This window comes from Corvus moneduloides, chromosome 3 (genome assembly GCF_009650955.1).
Source record: "Corvus moneduloides isolate bCorMon1 chromosome 3, bCorMon1.pri, whole genome shotgun sequence".
Classification (NCBI taxonomy): Eukaryota; Metazoa; Chordata; class Aves; order Passeriformes; family Corvidae; genus Corvus; species Corvus moneduloides.
In genome coordinates this window covers 47,108,963-47,132,710 of record NC_045478.1, presented here as the reverse complement: position 1 = coordinate 47,132,710, position 23,748 = coordinate 47,108,963, and the positions used below count along the sequence as shown (strand labels likewise).

Below are 23,748 nucleotides of genomic sequence, written 5' to 3'. Positions count from 1 at the left end.
GGATTCTGTGGTTCTATGTTATTCCCTTGTTTCCTTTTGTATTTAACTCTTGGTGAACAGATCCTTGCTACCTTTTTTCCAACAGAGCTTGTCTGGTTGTTGTCATTACAAAGTCTACACTCCATAAGGTAACTAAGCCCTTTGGCAACAACAGAGTTTTCACACAAAAGTTCAGGTAATTAATCAGTCAGATACCTTACACACCCTCTGGGGATGAAAAAATCAGCTTCACAGGCATAAGATACGTAATTTCAACTTGGTGATTTAATATCAGTAAGAAATGGCTCTTAATGACATAAGCATGTTTACTTAATGATTCACTTTGCCTTAATTACACAGTAACAACCTGTCTTGATTCCATCATGAATTACTGCATAACGTCGTCTTAGATCATTACTTCTGCAAAAGACAATTAATGGCAGAAATACATTTTTAGACCATCCCCACCGCTTTCTTACTCTACCTGACTAGCAAGTCCCATGCTATGAAAAAGAAGCAGATTTCTGATGCTGAAAGACACCATTGTCATGCCTCTTTACTTCTTCTAGTTGAATCATTGGGAATTGTACTTGTTTTTCAAACCATTTGGCCACAGTGAGAAGCTGCTTCTCCTGGAATGAACGTCCGATGAACTGAAGCCCAAGTGGCAAGCCTCTCTCTGAAAGAGCTGTAGGAACATTTATGGCTGGCAGTCCTGAAAGAAAAAAAAAATACACATGCAAAGACTTACTATTAAACCTTAGAGTAATTTTTGTATCAATTTTAAGAGAACAAGAAAAAAAATTATGTAGAGAAAAAAGATTAGCTAAAATAATTTGATTCAATGAAATGAATGCTAGATGATCACAAGAAATTATTAGAGAGATTTAAGGAGTCAGCATCCTCTGAAAAAGATAATCAGTTCTCCTTAGAGATTTCTGTCTCTGGAACAGATTCATCTTACCTGCAGCCCACACTCAGCTCCAAGGTGCCCCACTTTAAAATCTAGTCTTACATTTTCAAGGATTTAATAGACTATCCTTATACCTGGTTATCACTGCAAGACTTACACCATGGGAGTGAAATACCTTGATTCTAAAGAGAAGGTTAGACGGCTAAAGGGACCAGACATTTAAAATGACTAGGCAGGGGAAAACATAACTGAATTCCTGTCCCTACTCACCAGCCATGTTTGCAGCCTGTGTCAGGACGTCATCTTGAGCACTGCGGGTCCTGTTGTCTTCTTGGATGAATTCTGTGTACGGTGCTGCATCACTCAGAGTGGTGGGAGTGAGTAAAATATCAACACCACTCCTGAAAACCTTCGCAAAGTCATTGGCAATGAGACGTCTCACCTTCTGTGCCTTGACAAAATACTTCTCATAGTTCCTAGAAAGAAATAGGGACATAAGGGCCTGACACTTTAATTCCCAAAATACAGAACTTTATTTCTTAGTTACTGTGGAAAAGACAAGCCCAGTAATCCTTTTGGACAAAATTTTGACTCACACTGGTACTTGGGTTTTTGATATACCAGAAGCTTAGTCACCACACATGTTTATGTTCTCATAGCAGTGAAGCTGTCAGAGAAAGAAATGAGGGCATACAGCTGAAGAAAGGTGAAAGGAAAACAAAACCCTAGTTTACAATAATTAACTAAAAATGAAAACAACACTTTTATGACTATTTGGAAAGTAAACTGCATATTGAATTTCACAGAATCATGGAAAATGCTGAGTTGGAAGGGACACATCAATATCATGGAGTCCAACTCCCAGCCCTGTGCAGGACACCCCAAGAACCACACAATGTGCCTGAGAGCACAACTCAGACTGGCTTGGTGCTGTGACCACTTCCCTGGGGAGTCTGCTTCAGTGCTCAACCACCCCCTGGGTGAAAAGCTGGTATCTAACCTAATTTCACTGTAGAGCAGCACAGCAAAATATAGAACTACACAGGTCTGAAAAATAGGAATTAACCATCTAGGATTCAATCCAGCAAGATACTTGAAGCATATGAAAAAGTCCCATCATCTGTGGAGGACTCCAAATGGATTTAAAACTATGTATCTGATTGTAGTATACATCTCTGTAGAATACTATAAAGACTTTACCCTTTTTTTTCCCCTCATGTAAACATGTGGTCTACGGATTTCTATCTTTACACAAGTCTGGAGCAGAAACACATTAGTCAGCTTCATGTCTATTGTTCCTTTTAATTTCATATGCAGAACTGGTAGATGTGGAATCTTAAATTCAGAGAAGTTCAGTTTCAAAGGTAACTGTCATCTAAACCCTCAGCTATTTGGGAAAGAAAAATTAAAGTGAAAGAAAAATGGAGGGGTGTATTATCAACTGCTAGATGCTAGAGTGTTTATAGATAAAACAACTGAAACTGCCCAAATCCCACTTTGTTAGAGTAATCTAAAGATTTAAGATTCCAAGAATCAGCAATGAAAAGGGTTATAATCAATACACAGCAGATTTAAGCTAATAAATTATAATGGGAATTAGACCTTTTCCTACAATCACTTCAGAAGTCAACCTAGCTATTAATTTCAGAAAGTCCCTAAATGCCACATCTACATGTCTATTTAATATCTCCAGGGATGGGGAGTTCACCACTTCCCTTGACAGCCAGTTCCAACACTTGACAACCCTTACAGTGAAGACATTTCTCCTAATATCCAATGCAAACCTCATGGTGTGCAACATAAGGCTGTTTCCTCTTCTCGTATCACTTGTTACCTGGGAGAAGAGACCGACTCCTACCTCACCACAAACTCCTTTCAGGTAGTTGTAGAGAGAGCGATAAGGTCCCTCCTTTGCTCCAGGCTAAACAACCCCATCTCCCTCAGCCGCTCCTCATAAGACTTGTGCTCCAGATCCTTCAGCAGCTTCACTGCCCTTCTCTGGACACATTCTGGCACCTCAATGTCCTTCTTGTTGGGAGTGGCCCAGAATTTGGGACACAGCACTTGCCAGTGCTGAGTGCTGAGGGACAACCATTGCCCTGGTCCTGCTGGCCACTCTACTGCTGATCCAGGCCAGGATGCCGTTGTCCTTCTTGGCCACCTGGGCACAGCTGGCTCATGTTCAGCTGCTGTTGACCAGCACCCCCCAGGTCCTTTTCCCCTGGGCAGCTTTCCAGCCACTCTGCACCAGCCTGTGGCACTGCCTGGGGTTGTTGTGACCCAAGGGCAGGACCCGGCGCTTGGCCTGGTTGAACCTCACACAACTGGCCTCAGCCCATTGATCCAGCCTGTCCAGATCCCTCTGCAGAGCCTTCCTGCCCTCCTGCAAATCAACACTACCACTCAAATGAGAGTTGTCTGCAAACTTTGCCGATCCCCCTTGTCCACATTGTCTCTAAAGATGTTAACCAGAACTTTCTGAACAATCACCTGGTCATTTTAAAGCTTTTGAAAAGCAAGATAAAAATAATAAGCTGTAAAAGGCACCATTTGCAGGAGACACAAATGGGTTTCTCTTACTACTTATTCTAAGAATGCTTTCTGAACCCTGCACTCTGTTCTTCAAAAGTAATTTACTGTAGAACAGGAACAGAACTCCCCTGTTCAATCTTGGTGGAAGCCAATTGTGTATTCCTTCACAGAAGAGTTAACTATGTGAATTTTAAAGCAGCCTTAGGAAAGCTGATCTCGACAGTTGTAAGCAGAGGGAGCACACTTGGCAGGAATATCGGCATTCCATAAAAGCTGGTTGTTGCAGACTGACTGACAACATTCCTGTCTCTGAGAGCAATTAGAAGTCACATCTGATGAATACTGTTGCTGACAGAGCTCTTTCAAAGTAAGCGCACTACAGAGACTGATTATATGCCTAATATTTTTGTTAGTATCTGAACAAATTCAGACAGAGAAAAACAGCAGTTTTACTAACATAAATTAGGACTGGATAAGGATTGAAAACTAAAAACGTACAATTGATCCATGCACCAGCTTCGCTACGTGAGCTGGATAAAACCCTGACTTCTGTAAAGACATCAGTTCAGTATTTCTGCCAGTGCTTCTCTTTCCCTGTACATTGAGGCAGAGAGCTGCAGTTAATTTAATTGCTTTGTCTCTGGCTTTCTCTAAAAGACCTCTCTACAATGTACCAGCAGTTTTTCTATGCAGTTTTAATGACATTAACAGCTAAAGAACTTCTAACACTAGGACAGTAATGACTTCAGTATGATTTCAATGTCATACCATAGGGTAGATTTCTGCCTAATTTAACTAATGGATGCCAATAATGCTCTGGTAGGAGAAAAAAATATCACTAAATTGTTTTACTTATTTAATTTAGGAGGCTTATTGGTAAGACTCAGGGAAAACATTTTCGTTCATTATTAACAGTTCACTAGGTTTTATAGAGCTAAAGCAATAATAAAAATACTAGTGTAAGGGCAATTTCTTTTTCATGTCATGATGAACAATTAATCACCATTTGCTCAAAAATTTGTTACCCTGGCAAAGCTGAATTTCAAGATGTTCTTACTGTTTCAACAAGAAGTAGTTTCCTGACAGAATCCTTCCTCTTACAACATCATTGAAGCCTTCTCGCCGTGTTGCAGCATACATACTTTCTGTGGAGTCCTTCTTGTCAGAACGGTGTCCTGAAAAGAAAAGGCATTTTGGGTATTAACACTTCTTGTAATCCTTAAGATTCAATAACATCAGGTAAGGTTATACATAGTAATACAACAGGTCACTGTTTGCTGCAGTCTGACATGCTACTATTGTGGAAAAAAACCAAAACATATTCCTGTTTTATTGTGGAAACTAACTAAACTAGATTTTGAGCCCAGACACTGATATGCCTAGTACCAAAATTTATTAAAATATGTATCTATTTACACATTTTTATCTGCACAAGGTTTTTTATTATAGTCCACCTTGGGGAAATAACATCAAGCATCCAACCATAAACAAAAACATCTATAAAAACAAACACTTTAACATGGCATCCAGCAGTGTTTCCACTGTCTGAGAAAAAAAGTTTTTTCAAAACCCTTACCATATTCCAGCCCATCAAACCTGGCCATATTTGATGCCACTTCTGCTGTGCACAGCACATGATAGCAGACAATTGAGTAACGAGTATGTGGTAGGCTCACTTCGACCACTTTAGCACCTGCATTCTTGAAGAGGTCAGCAGCCTTTGACCAGAGACCCAGTATTTCACTAGACAGCCCTGGTGCATGATATTCCTTAGTGGAAAAACAAGAAAAGGAGTTATTTTACAGACTGGTTTACTTCTAATAGCAACCAAGACACAAATACTCCTTGCTAAAAATACACTGAAACCATTACCTCACCACTATATGATTTAAAGTACTTATTCAAGCTTTTTGCATCTACTAAATCCTATACAATCAAAGAGTATTAAATTAACAGGATTTAGTCTTCTTAAGAGTATTATGTTCATCTCAGTAGGATCAACATATGTATCACAGATCATGGAATTTCAGCAGTTTCTTCTGAAGAAGTAATTGCCCAGTTATCTCCTTATTTATCTATCAAGACTGTACTGCACTGCTCTGCAGTCATGGGTAGAAATTCTTCAGGTCTGAATCCTAAAAAAACTAGGGCTGCTGCAAGCAGGAAAGATAAAAAGAAATGGCCACACCATATCAGTGGCAACTGGCACACCTCAGTGAAACAAATAAAACCACCCACCAAAGAAGAACTACAATCAAGGGGCTGGGAGAAGACTTCGATTAGCTACATTCCTCTTTCACAGCCAAATTACAGATATTCAATTAAAATTCCCTATTTTTGAAGATACTTGCTTTAGTTCTAACCCACAGCACCAGGGTCATAGTACTGTCTGATTTCTGAGTAGCTATGACACATGTTCAATGTATACGTGGATCTGTTTCGAATACCCTGCAGCAGGAGAAAAAACTGTCCAAAGGATAGGAATAATTAACCAATATCACCATTTTAGATTTATCAAAATTTAAACAGTATGCAGCTGAGCAATTTTCTAGGCGTGTAATTTTTACATTTCACAGATTGTGAATAATTGGTCAGTGGACATCTCTGCTTATCAAATTAAATCTTTTGGTATGCCAGTTCCATCTTAGGTTCCAATACTGAGAATCCAACCAATAAACATTATTCACATTGTCTCTTTGAAGGCAGAGCCTTTATTAAATTAAAAATAGGCTGAAGTCCCAAACTTTGTTCCTAAATTTCAAGTACTCTTATAGTTACAAACATGATTGAATTGCGTACACCAGATGCCAAATTACAGATGTCTTTCAGTTCTTTTTAGAACTCTGCAAATCACAGCTCCTTATGCCATTCATTTGCCTTTAAAATTCTGCTCTGTATTAACACAGTGCCATTTAGGCAAGTACCTCTAAACTCTGCACAAACCAGTACCAAGCTCACTGCATGGGAAGGCACCAAAAGCAACTTGAGGTTACAGAGGTGACTAATGAAAGAGCAACAGAGAGAACCAAGAACTGAAGTTCCCCATTTCCCCTGAAGTTCCTGACAGTGCTTCCCACCATGATGAGAAAACGTTTTAGATGATGCATTAGTGCATGTGTGCTCCAAACTGCCTGAACAGGCAACAGAGCACACACATACTGCTCTTTTCCAGGAGCTGCTTGCACTGCCTTCACTGTTTCAAATCACAAGAGACTAGGAGGTGGTGGGAAGACACAAGTATTTTTTTGGTAAGTGTCTTTTATTTGCTCTTCCTGTCCACAACTGTTAACAGGATTTAAGTGTTACCTTTGGAATTCCTATTGAAAGCTTGCTGACATCAGTCAAATTAGGTAGTTCAAACGGCCTAAAGTCATCCTGAATTGTGGTAGAGTCCTTAGGATCATGTCCAGCAAGTGAACCTGAAATATGACACAACATGTGAAGGCCAGGAAAACGTACATTAGTTAGTCAGGATTCAGTTTGTTTAGAGGACATGCTGTAAACGAAGATGTATGACATGGTAATACCTAACAAAACCGCTGCATCATCCACACATCTGGTTAGGATTCCTGGCACATCCATGGAGTTCACTAGAGGAATGAGACCATGGCGAGAGATCAGTCCATATGTTGGCTTTAAACCTACAACACCACAGTGAGCAGCAGGGTTTCGGGTAGATCCTCCTGTGTCTGACCCTAAGGCTCTATGGTTTCAAAAGGATCATCATTAGTAAGATAATTCAGAACATTTTCAAATCATAAGAATGTGTGGCTTTAAGATGCACGGATTTAAAATTCTCTGAATTCTTCCAGACCAGAAGTCATCATCACACAGCCTAAATTACAGTCTGCTCTCTATGGATATCTTTTTTCTGTTCTCTGATTTTTCTTAGGGTCTCTGAATTAGCCATTAGGAGTCCAGTTCTCTTCACAAAGCAGAGGCAGATAGGTAGAATTCAGAGCATCTGAAAATGGCCCCAAGTATCTTCTTCTGCCTTCTCTGTTGGTCTGTTCCAATACTGTGGACTCCAAATGATACATTTCATGTGATTTAGGGTACAATTTTCAACACTGATGTCTTATTTATTGGATAGCCAATGCACCATGAATCAGCATTTTCCAGTATAAAAATGAAGAGCGACACTTCTTGCCCCTAACAAGAGAGCATACTTTGGAAAGATGTTTTTCCTGTTTCCAAATCTACAAAGACTGATCAGAACTCCCAGTTTACAGTAGCTTAGGTACAATTAAAACACATAGGTGCAATTAAAACACAGTATTTTATTATTATTAATAATTATTTTGAAGTTGACTTCCATTTTTTGTTCGCAGGTGAAACCTTGTTCTTTCTAAATTGAAATTTTTATTTCAAAAATTGTATTGAAATGAAACATGCTTTTCTCTTGTTTTTAGTAAGTTTAACTCAAGCAGCATTAAAAAGATACAGCAGTTTTTATTCAAAATCTTTGCCAAAACAAATTTAAACTTCAGAAATAGGTATCATTTTTATCGAAGTGAGTATATGACTGTTCCCATAGGCATTTGTTTCTGACATAGCTGTACCAATTCAATTGACTTTTCTGAAGTGGAATTTTTTTCAAAGTTTTTCTGTTGATGTAAAACAACCTCTATTTTATAGCATTTTTGGACATTCAAATCTCAAATTGAAAATACAAAGTCTGGCAGCATTCCTGGTGCTTGAAAGACACTAATAGGGTGGATATACAATAGGTTATAGGCAATAAAATAGCTGGACAAAAAAATCTCCCTGATCTGACAATGTGCTGAGCAGTGCAAAATGGGTGCCCAGGAACATAAGGAAAGGTGCCAGACCCTCTCAGGATCAGCCCATTCTGGCTCAGGATAAAGACCAGCAGTCCTTGGGAATGGCTGCACAGAGTTCAATTTCAACAGTATTAAAATGTTCGGTAGGTTATATCCCAGTAAAGGATAATTAAGGAAGCTGCAATCAACATTAGCAAGAATATTTTAACAACAAAACAGAAGCTTGTAATGTAGTCTATGGGTAAACAAGGATAGAGTAAGTACAGAGCATTTTTAAAAACCTTCCAATTAAGAGCACAATTGAAATAATCTTCTATAAAACATGCTTCAACATGTAGCTCTAAATTAAATGCAAGGTGTAAAGGTTTGTGATTAGTTTTCTTTTAACAGTCAGAGGGGGAAGATAGTATAGACAACTGATTTGCTAAATAGTGTGTTGCTATTCCATACAGTTAATAATTACTATTAAAAAAACATCCAGCTTGTTTAAATTCCTTTAGGAAAAAACCTCCAACCATAAACACACACTTGCCTAAAAAAACCTCCCAACACTAAAACTGTCTTCTAACTTAAAAAGAGGAAAGTTTGTACGTTTGTAGCAAGTACTCAGTACTCTTGTTATATCAGGGGTTTGAAAGCTTTTAGGTCCCAAATCTCACGTACTATTACGTAACTATGCTATAAAAACAAAGGAGAGGAGGAAAGATTATCATACTGCTACAAATTAAGGGATCTCTTAATTTGCTGAATTACATTTTCAGTGTGCATTTGTGTTAATGCACCTAGTGAGGAAGAGGATGTGTCACAAACCCCATAAGACTTTTTTAAAGAGATTTTATTCTTGGGAATAAGAATAAAACTGTCACTCCTTTACTGCCATCATAATTTTATTTCACACAGTGCAAAGTGGCCATACCACTGAATAATGATTGAAATGAGTAAATCTAAATTTGCCTGCAAGGATTAATTCTGGCTTCATGATATGCCACAAATTAACTAGGGATGCTGAAATAAATTTTTGCATGCCAGTGCCAATAACCCTCCTATTCATACTAGCACATAAGAAAATTATAAAATTAAAACATTCCAACATATTTTGAGACATTTAGGGAAAGACCATTTTAAAAGCCTCTTACGCAAAACACGTGAAAGATGACACAGCAGCCGCGCTGCCTCCTGAGCTCCCTCCTGTTATTACCCAGCTAGACTCTTCGTCTTCAGAATGGGATTTTGGGACAGACTTTTCCTTGTACTGTTTTGAATAACTCCAGGGATTTCTGACTGGTCCAAATACTCCATCCGTACTCCCAGATCTAAGATAGTCAGACAGGACAAATACAGACAGAAGTGACAGATGACACACTGTATTCACCAATTTAATTATTTTAATCCAATTCCTCATCATCCTTGCAAATTCAATTTCAACAGAAGAAGACTGGTGTATGTAAATCCTTATGCAGTCAACTTCTACAACATTACCACTGTAAAATTTATAGCTCTTCATCAGTTTCTGACACAGAACCTGAACTGGTACCCCTTTCTAACTTCTGCTAATGACACTGAAATTAACACAGTCACAAAGACATAAAACTGATTTAAGCTATGTAAAAGTAAAGGAGCACATCTCTTTCAAAACAAAGGTGTTCTGTTTCTCCAGCCCTCCATTTGATGTAAGATCACAGTCTTGAGGAAAAACATGCTGCTAGAGGTGGAGAAAAAGCTGCACAATACCAGGAACAAGCATTTCTCTGAAATGACAAACTCTTATTCACCCTGTAGCCCTCTGCAGAGGCCACACTTCACTGGTTCAGAATGCCAGACTGGCTTCTCAGAAACTGGTTTCAATCAGCTTGTGTCACCTAAGTGTGAGCTGCCACCAGAAGCAAGAGCAGGGGGTACTTTCCTCCTTCCTCAGGACCCCTACGCCATGCTCTCCCTGACTCCAAGGTGCCAGTGTTATCAGCTAAATCATCAAACAGAACAGGCAACTGACAGCAGTTGAAAACCAACCTTATTGAGACATCATTACTTTAGAGCTGGATCCGCCCCCTGATCAAGAGATCATGCAAACGCACAGACCCGAAATGAATGAGAAGCCAGTACTGGGATAAGCCTTTTTAGGAGAATCCTGTGCTTTTATGAACCTGTTGTAATACCATGTAATCAGGTTTCTCCCAAGCTTTTGCCTGCTCTTCCTCTAAGGAATAGCTTTTTTACATGCAAATTACTTTACTCAAAACAATACAGTCAAAGTATTTCCACCCCATCCATGTGAATTTCCAATCAAACCTTGGACTTTGGTTTAAGTAAAATAAAACCAAAACACAGCACTGATTGTTTTTCACAGGTAATTAAAGTCCCAGAAATTCCCTTCCAGACCTAGCAGTGATGCCCATCCCTAACAGCCCAATGCTGTTCTCTGCTACACTTGGCTGCCTTCACTGATATGCAGAAGAATCAATTTGTAGGAGCATTTTTGAATGTGCTCCTGACAAAAAGTCACCAACAGTAGCTTAGGCAACCTAAAAGTGCTGCTCTCAATTAGCCCGTGTGCAGCAAGTCAGGGAGTACCCATACAAATTACTCCAGTGGCTGACTGGCAGAGGCAGTGACTGCCAGCGAGGGCATGACAATAATCACCTAAGGGCAAAAAGCCATCAGTAAGGAGAGACAAAAAGGCAGCAATTACCTGTGTTGTAACCAATTCTACTAACACACTTAATCTAGAAGAAGGCCACTTGTCCTTGGCCTTCTGCAAAGGCTGGACCGCTTCCTACGTTTCGAGCACAGCAACATCTGAACGCAATGTTCACAAAACTCAGCGTCTGTCTCATTTACACAACACTCTAAATGCTCAGGGAGAAGTTCATGCAGCTCTGTGTACCCTTCCAGTAAGTATTCATTATTGTCTCGCCTCACAGTAACACTAGTTAAGGATTACAGGTAGATGGTGTGTATGCTGTTTTATGTACAATCACACATTAAAAATAATAAATATCACTCACCCCATTGCAAATTCATCTAGGTTTGTTTTACCTAAAAGCACAGCTCCCTGATCCAGTAATTTCTGAACTACTGTAGCATTGTAAGGAGAAATATAACCTGAAAATAATCAGAACAATTAAGAGCAACTGGTGAGATACAAATTATTTTTACAAGTAGCTACTCTGAACATTTTGCAGCTGTCATTACCACTTAGACCTTACATAACCTAGGATGAGAACTATGACAGTGACATGAGACCTCAGGTAGTAAGCAATTCACTTTGTGAATGATGACAGGGGCTTCTCCATTCCCACCTTCATCAGCAACAAGGACATCACTCCTAATACTCATTGCAATCAATCATAACAGGTCTGAGAACGTGCTTTAAGGAACAGCATCTCAGGTAATATAACAATTTTTACAACAGCGAAGTCATATTTTGTTTCTTCTGCTATTAAAAAAACCATGAGCAGATTAAGGGTCTGCTAATCTACTTCTGCTATCTTCCACAAGGATTAATATAAAGTTTTACTTTGTGCAGAATAAAACAGACATAAGAAACGTTTCCTATTTTTGCTTTTACTATAAAAATATTGTAATGTCTTGGAAACGTTCATGGCATGTTAATAGAAACAATGAGTTTAGGAAATTTAAAAAAAAAGCCTTAAAAGCATTATAGAACGCGTTTGTATATTGGGATTGTTAATGTCTACTCTTCCTACAGCCATATGAAAAAACTATTTAAGTCAACAATTATAAACAGAACAACAACAAAAAAGGACTGTCTTTGGGTTTCACTAGGCAGAACAATACTGACTGCTCTCCTCTAGACCTAAAAGCAATGTGAAGGTAAATGTGAATTTTGGAACCATTTAATTGTAGTATATAGGTTTTTATTATAACTGTTGTTAAATGCATGCAAATATAAATAAAGAGATAATGTCTTAGAAGAAGAAAAAGATCTATCTGTAATACTTGATGAACTTGGCTAGTGAAACTGGATAAATGTATTTCCTCAAGTGACTCCAGCTCATTTTTTGAAAATACTTGGATTTCTGGAAGACTCCACTCCATAAAACCCTCTAAAGAGCAAAAGATCTGATTTCACTTTAAAAGCCTTACTGTACCTTTTAGCATATTTGATGCACATGTTGTCTCAATGCCAGCTGTATTAAAGTTGTCTTTTACTGCAATAGGAATTCCATCTAGAATGCCCAGTGGCTGACCTGCATTAGGAATGACGGTAAAACAACACAGATTAAAGCAAAATGGGTGCCATATCTATACATGGTGCTCTCATCAACTACTATTTATTTTACACGTCCCTTTGGGTGGTTTTTGGAAGCAAGATTGCTCTCCACTTGGCATTTGATGGTTGTCTGTTCCATTTTCAAGAACCATCTTCCATTCCAACTCAAGCATTGAGCACTCTGCCCAAACCAGACCCGGCCTCACAGAGCAGAGCTCCAAGCCCTGCAGATGGGCAGCTGCCTTCATCCAGGCTGCCTATCCCAAAGGAGCGCATACCTCTTCCAGTGTGACCACACAGTGCTTATTTCAGCCATAGGTGCTGCTAAATCCACTCCATCACTAGGCTGGGAGCAATAAACTCTGCCTACCTGACATACACAGTACGTATGACCTGAAAAAGTACTGAAGCAGAGAAAATCTTTCCCAAGTGATTGATTATCCATCATCCAAAAAACCTGAACCAACAAACAACCCCACAAAAAAAACCCAAACCAAAAACTAAAAGGCCTACATCAGGAAGCAAAACAACCTGGCTGACAATTTTATTAAGCTGCCAGAGGACAGCAAGTGTCACCCAGGAAGAAAAAGATGTACTCTATTGAGTGAAAATCTACCTTCCCTGCCTTTCTTGAAATGCAAAGGAAAATTAGGATGCCCAGCTTCTAAAATGCTGCAGATAACAGGACTGAAAGCTGTTCTGTTCGCCAATTAATAACTGCAATTAACAAAGCTGCTTTATTTTAATTTGCTTTCTTAATTAAAAACTCAACAGGTTGTGCCAGCTGTTTGTCTATCCCAGTCAGGAGACCTGTGAATGACTACTGCATCTGCCTATTCACGGTACCTGTTGGCTACACATTCCAAATGAACTGCTGATGGAAAGAAGAAGCAGGCACCAAGTAGCAGTGCTGTCCAAAAGGCACAGAGCCTATTTAACCTGCAGTGCCTTGTTTGGTCCAGGTTTTGCCTCAGATTTTTGGACTAAATACTCTCCTGAGTGCCAAGTGTACACCCACGAGCACCCACAGAAACCTCAAGCGTGAGCCTCATCCCCCAGCAGTGAAACAAGCCAAGACAGCTCCTTTAAAAAGCAAAGGTGCTTCGCCTAACACAGACGGTTCCTCCACAGCAGCTTTTTAAGGACTGATATTACTTACAAACCAACATACCTCTTTTATATCTTTCCTCTGATTCTTCAGCCTGCTTCAAAGCGGTCTCTTCCGCTACGGTAATGTAGGCATTCAGAAACTTGGTGCTTTTGATGCGGGCCAGGCACCGCTGGCAGAGCTCCGTGGGAGTGACTTGTCCTTCCTTCAACGCCGCCGACACCTGAGAGCGCAGCCCGTCTTTCAGGACAGCCGGGCGACAGAGGCCGCGCCGGGGCGGTACGGGGAGAAAGCGCGATCCCCGCTGAGGGAAGAAGCCCACGGGAACGGCTCTCCCGGGCCGCCTCGGGGAGGGGGGACGCGAGGGGACCCCGGTCACCTTGCGAACCGGCCCCGCTCCTCGGCACCCCCACCCCGCTCCTCGGCACCCCCAGCAGGCGCGCAGGCCCCACTCACCTGTCGGAGAGAGGCGCGCAGCATAGCTCCCCCTTCCCACCGCCGCCGCCTCACGCCCACCGAGCGACCGCAACCCCAACCCTTCCCCCGGCACGGCGGCCGCGCGCCGCCATCTTGCCGCAACACCCCGCGGCACCATTGGCTGGGCGGCCAAGAAGGCGGCCGCCCATTGGCTGCGGGTGCCGCCCGGGCTGAGCGCTGTGGCGAGCGGGAGCCACCCGGCCCGGTCCCGATTCCGATCCTTACCCCGATCGCCAACCCGCGGCTGGGCCCGGCCCGGCCCGGCCGCCCCGGTCATGCTGTCGTGGGGAGCCGCGAGCGGGCGGGCGCTGCGCTGGGCGAGCGGGCGGGCGCCGGCCCGTGGGCTCCGCGCCTCTCCGCGAGCGCGGACCGCCATGCCTAGCTGGGTCATAGACCGGTACGGCAGCAACGAGGTGCTGCGCTTCACCAGGGACATGGTGTTCCCCATCATACATTTCCCGAACGAGGTCATCATTAAGGTTCACGCTGCGAGCCTGAACCCCATCGACCTCAGCATGAGAAGTAAGTGCCGAGCCCGGGCAGCCGCGGCTGGGCTGCCGGGATGGCAGGGGCTGTGCTGGGGCTGCGGCTCCAGTGGCCCCCGGTGCTCCGAGTCGTGCCAGGACACCGTCCTGCCCCGGCACACACCTGTCTCGGCAGTGTCCAGGGGTGCCTCAACACACGTGTTTGCCCGAGCTCTGTGGGAAACCGTAACTTTTCTAAGGGTCTCAGGGAAGAACGATACCAAAAAAAATTTTATTCAAGTTCTTAGGGGAGAACGATACAAAAAGCCACTGACAAAAGTGTGAGTGTGTTGCGAGGGTGAACTGTTAATTGAGTGATTGTGGTGCTGCTGTGTTGACCGAGAGACTTGCCCGGTCAAGGAGCAGCATTCCCCCTAAGTGATGCTGGATTTTCCCATCTCTTTGAGGTGAATGGGGCTGGAGGTCCGAGGTACTAGCAAGTCGGCATAGGCGACCGAAGGCAAACCGTGTCGTTCATGCCCATCGTGAATTGGCATCTGGGAACGTGCTGACATCCCGCCCAGAAAATCTGTCACTTTCACTGCCCGACTCTTTGTATTTGACACATTTAATTAGATTTTCTTCCCCGGTTACTGGGTTTGAAACACAAAAAGGAAGTTGTGGTAGTAGAATACCTTATACTTCATGTGCAGAAGTGCTTGCATATTAAATCAGATGCAGTAGAATAAGGAAATATATCTGCAGGAAGCCCTCTGATAGATCTGTGATCTGTGGTTTGGGTCTCTAATAAATGAATTTTTAAAAATCCTTGTATATGGTTGGGAGTTTGGTGATGGGACATTTTCCGTCTGAGGATTCCTGTTAAGACACTTTCTAGCACGGTACGGCCCTTAGGCAGAGTTGTCCAAACTCTGGGGATACATGCTCAAATGCAGGTTATTTTTAGGCTGAATACAGTTGTTAGATGGGGAATTCTGAGACTTCACAGCATTTGTCTGTTGCTTGCTGAAGAGACGTCCAGGTTATTCATCTTAGGAGATGTGCCTTAACATTTTTTTACATTTGCTCTTTATTTGTAAAATCTGTAAAAGTATAAAATATTGCAGATTTCTTGCATGCTTCAGTTGTAACAGAAATGAGGCACGTTACGTGTAGACAATGCTTTCTAATAGGAATTAGGCAATTAATAAATGAGCACTCAGTGTGATGTGGTTGATTCCATGTTTTGTAGGTGGTTATGGTGCAACTGCATTAAATATGAAGCGGGATCCCCTGAAACTGAAAACTGGCGAGACTGAATTTCCTCTAACACTTGGTCGAGATGTCTCTGGTGTTGTTATGGAATGTGGACTGGGTGTGTCTTATTTCAAACCTGGAGATGAGGTGATACCACCAATCTTTTATTTTTTTTCCAAAACGTATAGTTAAAATATACTATAGGATGTTCAGCATTTGTTTTCCTCTTAATTATTTTTTTTAATGCTGTTGCACTCTTAATAAGGCCTATCTGGCAGTAAATTCCTAGAATATTTTCTTCCCTTCATTTTTTCTCTGAAAAGCATGGTCTTTCAGACACTTGCTTCTGCAACTTAATTTCCCCTCTGTGTTTTGAGTTTTTGGTCCATTTCAGTGGTGGCAAGAGTGGAATTTGTTTCTAAGTGCATACTCAAAATACCACTTTGTTTTTAATTGAAGATAGAATTCTAACAAGAAGGGATTTGTTTTTATTTTTCATAAGTAACTTGGAGTAGGAACTTCGGCTTAACCCAAGAAGCACTTCACGGATGCCTAAACAAATACTGATACTGTTTGCTTTCACCTTCATCAGTTGCTTTCACATTTCACCAGTTTTAATACAGCAAATCCTGATTCTGCACCCTCCTTGCCCCTCTAATCTGGGCTTTCCTGGCATGGGAGTAGTTTGGGGGGCTTGAAAAATTATGTCTTATGCACACTGCAATGGTACATTTTATTTACATAGCCCTCCAGTCCTTCATTTAGTCAGTTTTGTGATTTTTTTTTTTGTGTAAAGCAAGCTAAAGCTGGTTTCTGATAAATAATGAAGACATTCTGTAAATTGGAAAAAAGCTTTCTTTAATGAAGGAAATTTCTGTGTACGTACAATTGTGCACAGAGTTACAAAAATTGATGGTTGTTTTCTATTTGGTTTTAGGTGTGGGCAGCAATTCCCCCATGGAAACAGGGTACTCTGTCAGAATTCGTGGTAGCTAGTGGAAACGAGGTAAACTTTCAAAACTGTGGCTAACGGACAAAACTCCAAAGTTGTAAAAACTGGCATTTTTCTTCTTCAGTATCTAAGTAACTTTATTTCTTAGTGCTTGTATTGATTTGTACTCCAGCTAGTTTTGAAGGTGGCTGAAAATGTGCAATACACGATCTCCAATTCAGTAAAGCGTGCTTAAATATTTCAGTGTCACATGGGAGCTGCTGTGTGACTTAGATATGATTTTATTTCAGGTGTCTTTTAAGCCAAAGTGTCTCAGTCACACAGAAGCTGCTGCCTTACCATATGTTGGTCTCACTGCGTGGTCTGCACTTAACCAAGTGGGAGGACTGAACCAAAGTAACTGTAGTGGGAAAAGGTAAGTAAATAGTTCTGGTGCTAAAACTGAAGTTTTTCATTTTTATATTGATGAGCTGCTTCTATGACACGTCCAGCAGTGATAAAGACTTATACCATGACATTCATAAAGATCAGCTGCCTGAGGATGATGGATTCTGTCTACACAGCTGCCAAGAGAGGCTTCTTTAGAGGAAGGCTCAGATGAGGTCCCTATATAGAGGTAAAAAATGCCCTGAGAAGTTGTGGATGCTGCCACATCCACAAGTGGAAGTGTTTAAGGCCAGGTTGGGTGGAGCTCTGGGCAACCTGGTCTAGTGAAAGGTGTTCCTGTCTACAGCAGGGCATTTAGAACTAGATGATCTTTGAGGTCCTGTCCAACCCAGGCCATTTTATGATTCTGTCATAATCCAGTGTATATCTAGTGTATGGGCTATATAGAGAATTTAAGGATGTTATCTCCAGGAATTTCTAGGGACTTCACCTTTTTAGGACAGCTAGGCAAATGTAATATCCTCTCAGTTATACTGGCAACTCACAAAAGGCCCTCTCAAGGACAGAGGTGTGGTTCACTCACTTCCTGCATGTGTGGGCCATTTGGAACAGACTGGTTTTCCCACTTTTTAGAGAAAAATGAGCAGCTGATGAACTCTTACTTGACCTACAGGCCAGAACTTTGATGAGGTCAGGAATGCAGACAAGAAAAGGAGAATGTGCAAGACGAGCAGCCAATCAAATAGAAAGATTGACTTTGTTTATCAGTCTGTTAATCTGACAATGGCAGATGAAAAATGCACTGAAGGATTGGAGCAAATACCATTTTTCTCCTGATAATTGAAATTTTCAGTTATGTTGACCTTTGGATGTTTGAGTAAATAGATAGCAAGATCTTCAGAATGGAAATAAAGACAAAAGTAAAACTATGGGAGTTGAAAAAAAATAGTTAAAGTTACTATGCTGCATCACAGATTTAGGTCATAAAGTAATTACTGGGCAGTAGGAGTCTGGATGCTTGACCTCTTCTTATCTTGACTGATAGTTTGTAATGCAACACATTGCGAAGGATAGTAGATCTATGGAAATTCTTCACCCACATCTTTAGAAGACAATTGAATGAGTGGTTGTTCATCTGTCACAGTGACCTTCATCATGAAAATATTGAGTAATTGTTTATTCTAAAGATAAACAATGTTTTGAGAAAACAAAATTGCGAAATTTAAAGGAGTTTCAAAGAGACATCATTGAAATTAACTTCCAGCTAATAACAAAATTCCTAAGATCACCTTACTTTTTATTTTTCAGTATTTAGGCATTTTATTATCTTAACTTTCACATGCAAATAGAATTAATCTAAAGATACACTGATAAACTAGCCTTGTTTAAAGTGTCTTTCCAAACTACAGGTAAGTGTTTAGATTGTTAATGGTAAAATTCAAACTGCATTTGTAATGTGTCTTTACATTTAATATTTATTTTTATGTTCCAAATAAAATTTTAATTACTCTGTCAGCAAAAAACCTGATTTTAATGTACTTAAAAATATTATGCTTCCTATCTATAAATTTTGAACTGTAAAGCCAGCAGCAAATTACTTATGTGATGGTACCTTTTTTCCCCTGAAAAATTACTTGTAGGAAGGTATTTAAAATGCATGGAAGGGGCTGTGCAAAATTATGTTCCATGAATTCTCAAGTCAATAATTTAAAAATACAAGAATTTATACAGTGTTTCCTAATTTCTTTAGATCATATAAATGGTAAGAAGTTACCTACATATGTGATTTTATGTCAGTCTTTTTGTCTCCTTTAGTTGTATGTAAATAGCTATGTAGAAGGGTGTATATGCATACAAAAATGTGTCTTATTTTGGCAGAGCAGCCTGTATTCCTTGATGAAAGCTACTTCACTGGTGCTTTATTGCAGTGTTAAGACATCTTAAAAGCAGTGAGATTTTTCTGTTGGTGTGTATTGTTCTCTTTGCCTCTTTTAAGGCGTTAGTGTGAGCTAACCACAAATACTTGCTGTTATTCCAGTGTCTGGCTGTACATTGATCTGACAGATTATCTGCTCCATCTGCACATACTTTCACAGGTTACATTTTTACAAGTTACCTGAGGTGTGCTCTCATTATTTTGTGAACCCTCCTGCTTCACTGTAATTCCAGTCATTTTTCCATAGCTTTTATTCTATACCACTGTAATTAATGTCAGTATTCTTTTACAAGCTAAAAGTGAATGTTCTTACTATCCAAAATGTTCAAAATGACTCTGTTCTCTGTGGACACCTGGACAGCTTCTCAGATGTGCCACTGACCTGTTTCAGTAGAAAGGGAATATGCTTGTTCAAGACTGGCTTAAATATCTTGCTTTCTGTATTCACAAAATGCAGAATAAAAACAAACCTGACAGTTTGAGAAGTTCTTCAAAGTGCTTACATTGCTATTAAGTAAAAGTCTTTATGTAAATACAGAGGCGATATCTTAGACTTTCATGTATGCTGGGCAGAGTTGCTGGATTCTGTTAATGTAAGCTACCAAATGTACACTCCTGGTTTATATGGTTACAGTGAAAATTTGAATGGTATCATAAGAATATATTTTTTTCACTGTCTGTGTGTTATTTCATCTGTATGTTTTTCATCTGTGTATTTTATCTGTTGAGAAGTACAAATTGGGTGTAGGTTGTAAAACTTCCTGATAGGGTAAACACTGCTTGATCCAGGAATAAATTTCTTGGGGACATTTTGTTGGCATAATCAAATGAAATATAATTTTATATCTAAATAAAGTTGATATATTTAATCAATAAATACATTAATTTTATAACTATATAAAATTGATGCATTTATTCAATTTTTATTTTGCATGTAACTCAGTCACTGAAAGTTGTTAATTGTTTATAATCCAGAGAAAATACTAGTCCTTGATCTCTACATCCACTCCCCATCCTCAGTGTGTTCTGGTGGGAGGCACATACAGCCAAAACAGGTCCTGCCAGTCTGATGCTTGTTTCTGACCACACCATAGTTTCAAGCAGGGCCCAGGGAGATGGGCTAAACTTTCAAATCTCATGGTATGCTTATCTGGAGAGATCTGCTCCCTATGATCATTTGAACTGCTGGAGCCCTGTGGGGGCTTGGTGAATATTGTCCCGTTGTCAGAAGGGAGGAAAGCCTGGGGTACGAATGTTCATTTTGTTGTTTTGAAAGAATTGGTTCTCTTGGATCTCTGTCCAGGTCAGAAGATTTGTTAGATTTGTTCCCTAGTGCACATGCTTAGATATTATAGTTTACTACTGAGCTCACCCTTGCAGTGAAAACAAGTAGTTTCTATGATATGTTTTCTCCTGACTGTGTTTTCCTGAGGCAGTGCAAACAACACTGTTCCTGCTTCAGCACTTGCCACCATCTGTGGTCCTTCAGTACTGTCCTACCAGGTCCTGTACCTTCAAACACTCCCTGACTTACTTGTATGTCTTACTATTGTCAGTGCTGTAAAAATGCTAATCTGTTGAGAGGCTGCACATGGATCTCCTGTGCAGATGTAGTTTGTCTCCGAAATGAAAAGCTTTCTTGAAGTCATAATGTGTGGAGAGAGTTTTAATAATTGGAAGATGTGGTAGAAAATAGCCCATGTAACATAGGAACAAACTGAATCTGAAAGCATTTCTATGTGAAGAATCTTGAGGGCTTTTATTGAAGGGGAGAATAAAAAAAGTCCTAGCCAAGCTGCTCCCCAAACTGAAAATCTTACCTAAATCCTTTGAGGAAATTGTACATTTTAAGATGACAGCTTTCCCCCAAATATGTGGTAGAAGAAACGCCCTTCAACTAAGGAGTAAAATTGTAAAGGCGGTTTGAAAAGGTTTCTTTGAAAGGATTTCATTTTGACTGTCCTTTTTAAGGATAAAGATGGGCTTAACCCAATATCTTGAGTGTGGTATCCCGGAGCCTTTTCAAGTATACTAAAGTCAAAATATGCATGTTGCTCCGGGCATCTGTCGTTAGAAGCCTGGTTCTGAGGATAAGTACATTTTGGCAGATTTAAAAGCTGCAGGCTTTGTGGTTTCATATTCTTAATCTGAATTTTGCAGCTTGGATCTGTGAAATGGGAGGGAACAGAATCTGATCAGTTACAAAGGAAGAAGCATTTTAAAATGGATAGTGTGACCAAAGCCAAGTCTCTTAAGCTACTTCAAAGAACTTTTGTAAACTGAGACTCCAGATTGTATAGTACAGTTTTGTACTGTAAAAAGCAATTTCCTTCAACATCCTTCACTGTGAGATTTAAAACAGGAATGTCATCAGCTTCTGAAGATTCTGAGATTTTTCTGGCAAACAGAAGCTCTGAGAAACATGATGTTCCCCAATCCTATGCCAGGACTTCATCTTGGATCTTCCTTTTGTCCTAGAATTAGCAAATAGATCCAAAGTCCCAGCACTGTTTGCAACTTGAACTTCAAGGTTGTCTTACTAATTCACTTTCTGATGTTATTTAATAAAGTATTTAGATGAAATTTTTGAACAGTGATTAGTCTTCTAGCAGTAAGGTCCTCACACAAGTAAACTTGTTTTAATTTTTTTGAAATTTAGGGTCATCAGTTAAAATGAACTCTCAATTGCTAATAATTTGGTAATCTACTCCTTCATTTTCTTGCTTGTGTGCCAGTTTCCACAATCTGGCATTTACAGGGTCTTGTTGAGATGTACTGGAAAGAACTAGAAAAATTCTAGTGCTTTTTTTCTAGAGAAAAAGACACCTATCTTAATTTAATAGAAATTAAACTTGTTAATGGTAAGGGTACTTCATTGTATTTTTGTCTTTTAGATAAACATTATGCAATATGGGAAAATTATGTTCCATATGTTCTGCAGTTTGCAATCTCCTTAAATAATGTGATACTAAACTACTTTCTCTCTTAGATAAGACTGATTTTTGTGATTTTTTTCTTTAGGAGATATGACAGTGGAGTCTGGGAGACAGAAAGGACTTTTAATTGATTTTGCCCCAAACTAAACAATTATGTTTGGGAAAGTGAGGACAGGTACAGGGGTTTTGAGGGATATAAATGCTACTACCTGACAGCTCCACTGCCTGCATTTAGTGGAAAGCACATGTGAGGAAGTCTCTTTGGCTGTGCTGAGATAATGCTTTTGGGACAGGACACATGATCAGCAAATGTTAAGTCACATTTTTGGCTATCTGAACAGTTAACAACTCTTGAATAACATTGATTGACAAAACCAATCTTTTGCTAAAAATAATTCAGTGTCAGAGATGTATAAGAAACATTAGAATACATAGTTACTGTAGAATTCATTTAAAGAACTATTAAATATATTTTAATTTTCTCTTACAGAGTATTAATATTAGGAGCTTCAGGAGGAGTTGGTACATTTGCTGTACAGGTAATATAAACCAGCATGCCCAGGACGAATCTTCAAGCGTTTCAGTAAGAAAAAAAAAAATAACAGAAGGGAATTGAGAGAAGGAATAGAGAAATAGCAAGCTACTGATCAATCTGCCTGAACGAGCTGATTGATATTTCCAAAAGTAGAGTATTTTCAGATTTATTGCTTTCCATTTATTATGTTGTATTATTTTAAGGTAGGAAGCAGGGACTTTCAAAGAAAGGAGTTGTGTGTAAAATCACATTTCACAATTTGGGTGCATGAAATCTCTGAATGGTGTGACTTGAAATATGTAGCCTGTTCTCATTATCTTTCAGTCAGCTCTGTGCTCTAAATATGAACAGAACTTGGCGTATGAGTAGAAAAACTGATGGAGAACGTATCACCTACCACAACTGCTGTAGTTGGTCAAATGATGTGATGAGGCTTTTGTGTGCAGTGGATGTAAAGCACAGAGGCTTAGATTTACTTTCCCTCACTGTCTTTGCTCTGCTGCCCTTTTGTCTGTCTTTGTTCCAGTAGCTCTAAACTTTGGAAAGTCACTATGCTCTTTTGTTGATTCATTAGTTGTGGAACATACTCTTTCATGCTCTCAGTTAATTTGGGGGTTTTGGTTCTAATTAGTGTCATGCTGAAACATCTTTCTTTCAAGATTATAAAAAATACAGAAGTCGGGTGATTGCATCACTACTTTCCATGTTACTGGGCCATAAGCACAGAGGTTTACAGCAGAATTTTTTGTGGTGTGCTATTTGCCTGGTCAGTAATAAAGCAGGTCAGTAATAAAGTCGGTATGAAAGGCTGACCAGCCACTGACTAGTTACAATTTGTAACTGATCAATCCTGAATAAACTACGTTAATTAATCTGGAATAAAGGTAAAAAGTATTACTGTGAATGAAAAAATGAGATGCCAAAAGAGATAAATAACTAGCAAAAATCCTTTACTTTACTATAGCTTTTGGAGTAGAAGATAACCTGATACTGACCCTGTGGTAAATCAGAGATGACTTCCTTCTTTTTCTTCTTACTAGTACTTAGCCTATTTGCAGTAATATGAAATACTTAAAGGATGTATTTAATAATATTTAATGGTACCTCTGGTGACGGTTTGGTAGATTGGCAACTTGGACAGTACGTCTTGGTGTATGTTTAGCTGGCAGATTCAGATGGCAAACTGAGAGCCTTATTTGTCATGAGACCTGGTATCTTTCAGTGGCATTAAAAAACCCCCACACTCCTCCTTCA

At 39.9% G+C, this 23,748-nt stretch overlaps 2 protein-coding genes across 7 annotated transcripts in view; one reads left to right on the top strand and one right to left on the bottom strand.

Annotated features, from left to right (window-relative positions):
* Positions 1 to 41: 41 nt before the first annotated feature.
* On the bottom strand, positions 42 to 14,115 carry QRSL1 (glutaminyl-tRNA amidotransferase subunit QRSL1). Of its 2 annotated transcripts, none has more exons than XM_032101377.1 (11): positions 14,007 to 14,115; positions 13,614 to 13,773; positions 12,321 to 12,419; positions 11,214 to 11,310; positions 9,345 to 9,521; positions 6,952 to 7,127; positions 6,731 to 6,843; positions 5,001 to 5,193; positions 4,482 to 4,599; positions 1,163 to 1,368; positions 42 to 694 (listed from the first exon to the last, which is right to left on the bottom strand). In XM_032101377.1, the coding sequence occupies exons 1-11, from the start codon at positions 14,028 to 14,030 to the stop codon at positions 483 to 485; spliced, it is 1,575 nt and encodes a 524-aa protein (XP_031957268.1). In that variant the 5' UTR covers positions 14,031 to 14,115; the 3' UTR covers positions 42 to 482. The 2 variants fall into 2 exon arrangements, with proteins under 2 accessions (XP_031957268.1, XP_031957267.1); XM_032101376.1 differs by having other exon boundaries at positions 243 to 694; positions 13,614 to 13,854; positions 14,007 to 14,091.
* The window catches only part of RTN4IP1 (reticulon 4 interacting protein 1), a 24,447-nt gene continuing 14,444 nt past the window's right edge, over positions 13,746 to 23,748 (top strand). For 3 of the 5 annotated variants that reach the window (XM_032101380.1, XM_032101379.1, XM_032101378.1), the window contains exons 1-5: positions 14,075 to 14,549; positions 15,744 to 15,895; positions 16,686 to 16,754; positions 16,991 to 17,115; positions 22,450 to 22,498. In XM_032101380.1, the coding sequence (XP_031957271.1) occupies positions 14,303 to 14,549; positions 15,744 to 15,895; positions 16,686 to 16,754; positions 16,991 to 17,115; positions 22,450 to 22,498 (642 nt within the window). In that variant the 5' untranslated portion in view covers positions 14,075 to 14,302. Of the gene's footprint in view, positions 13,830 to 14,043; positions 14,550 to 15,743; positions 15,896 to 16,685; positions 16,755 to 16,990; positions 17,116 to 22,449; positions 22,499 to 23,748 lie in introns of those variants that run through there. The other 2 variants (XM_032101382.1, XM_032101383.1) reach the window with 2 other exon arrangements.